The sequence below is a fragment of the Nyctibius grandis genome, chromosome 3, assembly GCF_013368605.1.
Source record: "Nyctibius grandis isolate bNycGra1 chromosome 3, bNycGra1.pri, whole genome shotgun sequence".
NCBI lineage: Eukaryota > Metazoa > Chordata > Aves > Nyctibiiformes > Nyctibiidae > Nyctibius > Nyctibius grandis.
The window spans coordinates 16,078,833-16,087,330 of NC_090660.1; the positions used below are offsets into that span (position 1 = coordinate 16,078,833).

General features: G+C 52.5%; 1 protein-coding gene across 1 annotated transcript; it reads left to right on the forward strand.

Annotated features, from left to right (window-relative positions):
• The first annotated feature begins 5,896 nt into the window (after positions 1-5,896).
• Positions 5,897-8,472, forward strand: LOC137660855 (tubulin beta-1 chain). The gene is made up of 4 exons (XM_068395987.1): positions 5,897-5,975; positions 6,636-6,744; positions 7,010-7,120; positions 7,334-8,472. Exons 1-4 carry the CDS (start codon positions 5,919-5,921, stop codon positions 8,392-8,394), a joined length of 1,338 nt encoding a protein of 445 aa, XP_068252088.1. The 5' UTR covers positions 5,897-5,918; the 3' UTR covers positions 8,395-8,472.
• The last annotated feature ends 26 nt before the right edge of the window (positions 8,473-8,498 follow it).

Consider the following 8,498-nt stretch of genomic DNA (forward strand, 5'->3'; position numbering starts at 1 on the left):
GGAATCAGAATGCTTCAAGCTGGTCCTTTGTAGATTGCCTGGCATACTTTGGCACCCAAAAAGCTCTTCAGTGCCTGTGTGGATCCCACAGAGATGCAGTTGTGTTGCAGTTCCACCAGCAGCGAGAAGATGTAACTGCCTAGTGCTGCCCAAAGGGTGGGTTATGCCTATAGCAAGTTGAAATGTATACGCATGAGTTGCGTGAGCAGTAACAAAGACTGCCTGTGATTAAGCATTGCAGAAATGTGTCAAAGGAAAATACTGACAACAGCCAGGATCTAAAGAACACAAAATTCAAGAGAAGTTGGTGAAAAGATCTCAGTGCCAGCACAATTCTGGATATTTTGTGATGGCAAAAGCCACGTGTAATAACACCACGTGTAATTCCACGTGTTGCAAAGCTTGAGCTGGTCTATGCTCATGACATTTCCCAGCAGCTGAGGCTTCTGCGCTAGGGGAGAAAAAGAGCCACAGTTCATAAGCAAGTCAATTCACTGGAGCAACTGAGAGCCACTTTTGCAAATATGGCCAAAGTATTTTTCCAAGGTCGCAGCAGCCAAATGCCGGGCAGAGATATGGTACTGCTTTCGCCACTAGTAGTTCCTGCTGTGGATGAAAAAGTTGAGAGAAACTGGTGACATTATGCATCGATTTATATTGTGTTAAGCACCACTAACCTGAGAAACATGTAAACAACCTTGTTCATTCTGTCTGCAATTATCTTTCTTCTTGATAGTGGTAATAATTTATTCCATTAATTATTACCGCACCTTTGCAAAACTCTGCTGGTTTTGTAGCTGTTATAACTACAATTGAATGTTATAGTGTACTGTGGCACTGGGATCAATAAACTGTCGGTCTGGTGTTCCTGGACGCACAGCCTTCTGCTGCTTTCTCTCCTTTTCACAGAATCACAGAATTGTTGAGGTTGGGTGGGTCCTCTGGAGATCATCTAGTCCAGTCCTTTACTCAGCCTGGGAGGATCAGCTAGAGCAGGTTGATCCGGGTTGTGTCCACTCAGGTTTTGAATATCTTCAAGAATGAAGACACCACAACCTCTCTGGGCAACCTGTGCAAGAGCAAAGAAGTTTTTTTTCTTATGTTTAAATGGAATTTCTTGTATTTTGGTTTGTGCCTATTGCCTCTTCTCCTGTCACTAAGCACCACTGAGAAGAGCCTGGCTCCATCTTCTTTACTCCTTCCCATCAAGTATTTATACACACTGATAAGATTCCCCTGAGCCTTCTCCAGGACAATCAGTCCTAGCTCTCAGCCTCTCCTCATAAGACAGATGCTCTAGTTCCCTAAATACCTTTGTGGCCCTTCATTGGACTCTGCCCATGTCTTTGAATGTCACTGGATGGACATTGTCCATATCTCTCTTGTACTGGAGAGCCCAGAATAGGGTGCAAAACTCTAGATGTGTCTCATCATAACCGACCCCCTTCCTTAACCTGTTGGTAACACTCTTCCTAATGCAGCCCAGGATGCTGTTGGACACCCTTGCTGCAAGGGCACATTGCTGACTCATGTTCAACTTTGTGTCCACCAGGACCCCCAGGTCCTTTTCTGCCAAGCTGCTTTCCATCTGTGTGGCCCTCAGCCTGTACTGGTGCCTGGAGTTGCTCCTCACCAGGCACAGGACTTTGCACTTCCCCTTGTTGAACTGTATGAGGTTCCTGTCAGCCAATTTCTGAAGCCTGTCAAGGTCGCTCTGAAGGGCAGCACGACCCTCTGGCCTATCAGCCACTCCTCACAGTTTTGTATCATTGCCAAACTTGCTGAGGGTGCACCCTCTTACTATATAAGTCATTAATGAAGACGTTAAACAGTGCTGGCCCCAGGATCAATCACTGGGGTATTCCACTAGTGGCTGGCTTCTGAACTTTGTGTTACTGATCTCAAATCCTTCAGCCTGGCAGTTCAGCCAGTTTTCACTCCATCTCACTGTCCATTTATCTAGGCCATACCTCATCAGTTTCCCTATGGGGATGTTATAGGAGACAGTTCAAAAGCCTCCACAAAATAAACAATGTTAACTGCTCTTCCCTCATCTACCAAGCCAGTCACTTTGTTGGAGGCTAAGTTGGTCAGGCATGATTGCCGCTTCGTAAATCCATGGTGGCCGCTCTCAGCCACCTTCTTGACATTAATATGTTCGGAAATGGTTTTCAGAAGAATTCATTCCATCATCTTTCTAGGAATCAAGGTGAAGCTTGCTGGCCTGTAGTTCCTTGGATCCCCCTTCTTGTCCTTCTTGAAGTTAGCAGTGAAACCCTTCTTTTTTTTTTTTTTTCCCAGTCCTCGAGAAGCTCACAGATTGGCTTGACCTTTCAAAGATTATCAATTGTCCTCGCAATGATGTTTGCCAGCTTCCTCAGCACTCAGGGGTGCATCTCATCAAGACCTATGGACTTTTGTATGTTCAGTTTATTTAAATATTCCCCAAACTTGTCTTCCTCTACCAAGAGTAAGTCTTCGTTGCTCCAGACTTCCCAAAAGGTCTCAAAAGCTTGTGACTCCTAAGGGCAAATCTTAATAGTGAAAAACAAGGTGAAGAGGACACTGAGTACCTCAGCTTTTTCCATGTCCTTTTGTCACTGAATATGTCCCCTGCCATATTCAGTAGTGGGTCTGTATTTTTTCCTAGACTTTGTTTTGCTGCAGATGGACCTGTAAAAGTCCTTCTCACTGTCCTTCACATCCTTTGCTTTGACTTTCCTAACCCTTTCCTAACACCTGCACAATAGGACAGTGACTCTATGTTGCTCCTGGATCACCTGACTCTACTTCCACCTCCTGAATGCTTCCTTTTTACATTTGTGTTTACTCAGGAGCTCCTTGTTCATCCATACAGGCCTCCTGCCACCTTTGCTTGGTCTCCTGCTTGTTGGCATGGACCATTCTTGAGGCTGGAAGAGGTGATTCCTAGAAGTCAACCAGCTCTCCTGGACTCTTCTCTCCAGGATCATCTCCCATAGGATTCTTCCAGACAGATACCTGGAGAGGCTACAGTCTGCTCTCCTGAAGACCAGGGAACTGTGATCCTGCAATTTGCCTTGTTCTCTTCTATCAGGATCTTGAACTGCACTGTCTCACACTCACTGCAGACAGGGCTGCCCTGAGCCTTCACAACTCTGACCACTTCTTCCTTGCTTGTCCAGCAGGTCCAGCAGAGTGTCTCCCTTTAGGACTCCTTGATCATCTATGTCAGGAAGTTATCACCAATGGACTCCACAAAACTCCTGGATTGCTTGTACCCTGCTGTGTTGTTCCTACAGCAGATATTGGGGAGGCTGAAGTCCCCCTTGAGGACTAGGGCCTGTGAACATGAGACTTCTTCCAGTTGTCTGAAAGTCTTATCTACTTCTCTTCCTGATCAGGAGGTGTTTAGCAGACACCCACCACAACATAGTGCACATTGGTTGCCCACTAATCCTGACCCTTTAGATCTCTTTTGGCTCACCATCCACCCCCAGGCAGTGCTCTGTGTGTTTCTGCTGCTCCCTCACACGAAGGGCAACTCCCTTTCCCCATCTTCCCAGCCTGTCCTTCCTAAAGAGGCTTGCATCCCTCCATCGCAGCGCTCCAGTTGTGTGACCTATCCCACCGTGTCTCTGTGATCCCAGTGAGACCATAGCCCTGCAACTGCATGCAGATCTCTAACTCATCACGTTTATTGCCCATGCTGCATGCATTAGCGTAGAGGCACCCAAGCCTGCTAATTCCCGGGAGAAGTGCAAGAACTTGCCCTGCCATGCTCTCCCCTCAGCACTTCCATATTGTGCTTGTGGTGGACCCCCTCCAACTCCGTTGTGCTGAATACGAGGCATATTGTTTGGCATCCTCTTTGCCAACCCGCTCCACCACTTCCTCATTTTGTTGCGAGTTGTCATCTCCCTTCCCTGGTCCTAGTGTAAAGCTGTCCTCGCTGGGTTTGCCAGCTGTGTGGCAAAGATACTTTCACTACTTAAAAATTTACAGCTGTGAATTGATTAAGATTTTATAGCCAAGTTAAATAGTTTCTGCACAATCCATTCTAGACCCTGCTGAAATTTATTTTGGATATTCTCCTCGGCAGCAGTGCAGATACAGGTGTGTATCTCAGTTGGTTCAAATATATTGTTCTTACTTGTTCTTGAACTGTTCCTCCTCCCCCAGCCATCTGCCGTGTGATTAGCTCAGGTTATTTCTATGAGGGAACAAGCAGAGATGCTAGGAGGAAGATCCAATATCTTCCAAAATGAGGTGCATGGCAGGTGTCTGGTAAGGTAGAACATAACTTCAGTTATAGAAAAAAAGATATCCCATTCCTGTGGGTGTTCAAACTGCTATCACTGCTGGACCACTCCCAGAAAATGTCATTCTTTAGTACCAGCGTAAAGTTTCATGTCAGCCCTCTGTGTTTCTGAAATCAGAGGCCCATGTATACAGGTTTGGCAGCACTATCTGAAGGAGGGTTGCGCTGCTTGAAAGTGGCTGTGGGCTCTATCATCGCCACCCAAGCCCCGCTTGTTTCAGGTGCCTGAGCTATGGAAAGATGATTCTTGTGCTTAAAACATATCGAAACACAATTAAGCAAACCTGAGCTAGAAATACAGGCTTGAGGGTGCTATTAAAGCATAGCAGTGCCTGCTTTGCTGCTGCAGCACAGCAGAGGCGAAGAAAGCTGCCATCCAAAGGGATCTTGACAGGCTTGAGAAGTGGGCCCGTGCGAACAGCATGAAGTTCAACAAGGCCAAGTGCAAGGTCCTGCACGTGGGTCGGGGCAATCCCAAGCACAAATACAGGCTGGGCAGATAATGGATTGAGAGCAGCTCTGAGGAGAAGGACTTGGGGGTGATGGTTGACGAGAAGCTCAACGTGAGCCAGCAATGTGCGCTTGCAGCCCAGAAGGCCAGTCATATCCTGGGCTGCATCAAAAGCAGCGTGGCCAGCAGGTCGAGGGAGGTGATTCTGCCCCTCTACTCTGATTTCGTGAGACCCCACCTGGAGTACTGCATCCAGCTCTGGGGCCCCCAACATAAGACATGGACCTATTGGAGCAAGTCCAGAGGAGGGCCATGAAGACGATCAGAGGGCTGGAGCACTTCTCCTATGAAGACAGGCTGAGAGAGTTGGGGCTGTTCAGCCTGGAGAAGAGAAGGCTCCAGGGAGACCTTCTAGCAGCCTTCCAGTATCTGAAGGGGGCCTACAGGAAAGCTGGAGCGGGACTTTTTACAAGGGCATGTAGTGACAGGACAAGGGGGAACAGTTTCAAACTGCAAGAGGGTAGATTTAGATTAGATATTAGGAAGAAATTCTTTACTGTGAGGGTGGTGAGACACTGGCACAGGTTGCCCAGAGAGGTTGTGGCTGCCCCCTCCCTGGCAGTGTTCAAGGCCAGGTTGGATGGGGCCTTGAGCAACCTGGTCTAGTGGAAGGTGTCCCTGCCTGTGGCAGAGGGGTTGGAAGTAGGTGATCTTTAAGGTCCCTTCCGACCGAAACCATTCTGCGATTCTGTGACGGAAGCAAGGGGAGCAGCTCCAGCAGGTGTGCACACAGGAGCGGGGTTTTTGTTTGGGGTTTTTTTCACTTTTTCAGCCCAAGGCGCGCCACGCCCTGTCCGATTCCGGCCTTTCTCCCGCCGGCTGAAGGCGAGCTTCTTCCAGCGCCTCAAGCCAGCCGCGCTCTGACCGCGGAGCGGCCGGGGTCGGGGTCGGGGTCGGGGTCGGACCCGGACCGGGGCGCGGGCCCCGCCCCCGCTGCGGGAGACAATGCCGCAGCTCCGCCCCGCCCCCGCGCGTCCATTAGCCCCGCGCCGGTCCCTCATGACGTCACCGGCGGGGCGGGGCGCGGCGCCCCATTTAAGGGGCGGTGTGGGGTGCGGCTGCTGCAGCGGCGAGTGCGGGAGCGGGGCAGCGTCGGACACCGGCACCATGCGTGAGATCGTGCACATCCAGGCCGGGCAGTGCGGCAACCAGATCGGTGCCAAGGTACGGGCCGGCGCGGGGAGGGGCGGAGCTTCCCGGTGCGGGGCCCCCGGGTCGCACCCCGCGGGCAGCACGCAGCCCCGTCCCCAAATGCGAAGCGGCCCGGGGCTCGCTAAGGCATCGCGGGTCCTGCTCCCGTGCCCCCTGTCTCCGGCGGTCTGAGCTGCCGCGGGGCTGGGCGGCGGCTGGGGCGTGCCCGGGCTCCGGTCTGTCGCTGCCCTGCCTTCCTGCAGGCAACACCGGCGACCCCCTCCCCTCGCTGCCTCGCCCCTCTGCAGCCACGGCGCCGGCCCCTGAGGGAGGGGGCGGGAGGTGTTTCAGTGCCGCGGATAATCCCCGGGGGGTGTTGGAGGTGCTGCCATCTTCTTGTAGAGGCTTAGAGGGTGCTAGACAATGGGAGACCACCAGACTGAGATACCCGGGGACTGTCATCCTTAGGATACCAGCTATAAAATAATAAACTTGCCTTTTGGTGCTCCAGCTGCCTGTCTGCCCTCTGCTATTGTGCTGGGCAGCCCGGCACTGACTCACCTTCCTGCCGGGCAGCTGCTCTGCCATGCGAGGGAGTGGTCAGGGCCAGGCATGCACAGACTGCGCTGGTGTGTGTGATTGGCACTGACCAGCTGTGGTTAATAATTGCCCGTTTCCAAAAATTTCTTCTAGTTCTGGGAGGTCATCAGTGATGAGCATGGCATTGATCCCACTGGCAGCTACCATGGTGACAGTGACCTGCAGCTGGAGAGGATCAACGTCTACTACAATGAAGCTGCTGGTAAGTGTGTCAGCTTCCTCAGATGCCCTTAAATGGGGCAGACGTGCCAGTTCATTGAGGCTGGAAAAATCCCTGAACAGGAGCTGTCATCTGCCAGTGATGCCTCTAAGAGAGCTTTGTTCTCAGAATGGCTCTGATAACACAGTAGTCTTGATCGAGACAGCATGTCTCTCCAGTGAAATGCAGGGAGGTGGATGGGAGCACAGCAGGGCTCCTGTGATGCTGGCTGCAGGGCTGTAATGCTGGTGTTTGTTTCCTCCCCCAGGGAACAAGTATGTCCCTCGTGCCATCCTGGTGGACCTGGAGCCTGGCACGATGGACTCTGTGCGCTCTGGACCCTTTGGACAGATCTTCCGTCCTGACAACTTTGTCTTTGGTGAGTGAGTGTGGGAAGGAGGTGTCCCAAAGCGTGAGCTGTGTGCACAGGAAAGGCTCAGTGCGAGCATGCGAGTGACCTGGGGGGACCGAATCCCAACAGCACAGTGGGGATGGAAGTGAGGGATGAACCCCACAGGGCAGGAGAAGCGGCATCACCTCTGTTCCTCCCCGGGGCACTAACGTGGCACCTTGCTTCTGGTCTGCCTTCTAGGTCAGAGTGGGGCTGGCAACAACTGGGCCAAGGGGCACTACACCGAAGGTGCTGAGCTGGTGGACTCTGTCCTGGATGTGGTGAGGAAGGAGTCGGAGAGCTGTGACTGCCTCCAGGGCTTCCAGTTGACCCACTCGTTGGGTGGTGGCACAGGCTCTGGGATGGGCACCCTCCTCATCAGCAAGATCCGGGAGGAGTACCCCGACCGCATCATGAACACCTTCAGCGTCATGCCGTCCCCCAAGGTGTCGGACACGGTGGTGGAGCCCTACAATGCCACCCTCTCTGTGCACCAGCTGGTGGAGAACACGGACGAGACCTACTGCATTGACAACGAGGCCCTGTATGACATTTGCTTCCGCACCCTGAAGCTGACCACTCCCACGTACGGGGACCTCAACCACCTGGTGTCGGCCACCATGAGCGGCGTGACCACCTGCCTTCGCTTCCCCGGCCAGCTGAACGCTGACCTGCGCAAGCTGGCGGTCAACATGGTGCCTTTCCCCCGGCTGCACTTCTTCATGCCGGGCTTCGCCCCTCTCACCAGCCGCGGCAGCCAGCAGTACCGAGCCCTGACGGTGCCCGAGCTGACGCAGCAGATGTTCGACTCCAAGAACATGATGGCTGCCTGCGACCCCCGCCACGGTCGCTACCTGACGGTGGCCGCCATCTTCCGGGGCCGCATGTCCATGAAGGAGGTGGACGAGCAGATGCTGAACGTGCAGAATAAGAACAGCAGCTACTTTGTGGAGTGGATCCCCAACAACGTGAAGACGGCCGTCTGCGACATCCCCCCGCGTGGCCTCAAGATGTCTGCTACCTTCATTGGCAACAGCACGGCTATTCAGGAGCTGTTCAAGAGGATCTCGGAGCAGTTCACGGCCATGTTCCGGCGCAAGGCTTTCTTGCACTGGTACACCGGCGAGGGCATGGATGAAATGGAGTTCACGGAGGCCGAGAGCAACATGAACGACCTGGTCTCTGAATACCAGCAATACCAGGATGCCACTGCTGATGAGCAGGGGGAATTTGAAGAGGAAGGAGAGGAGGATGAGGCTTAAGTCCCCTGGTATTAAAGGAACTTCTGTAAAGCAGGCATGTGTACTGAGTGACTTCTGCTAGTGGTGGTAAAGCATGTTCTCTAGAAACTGTGTACCCAATTATC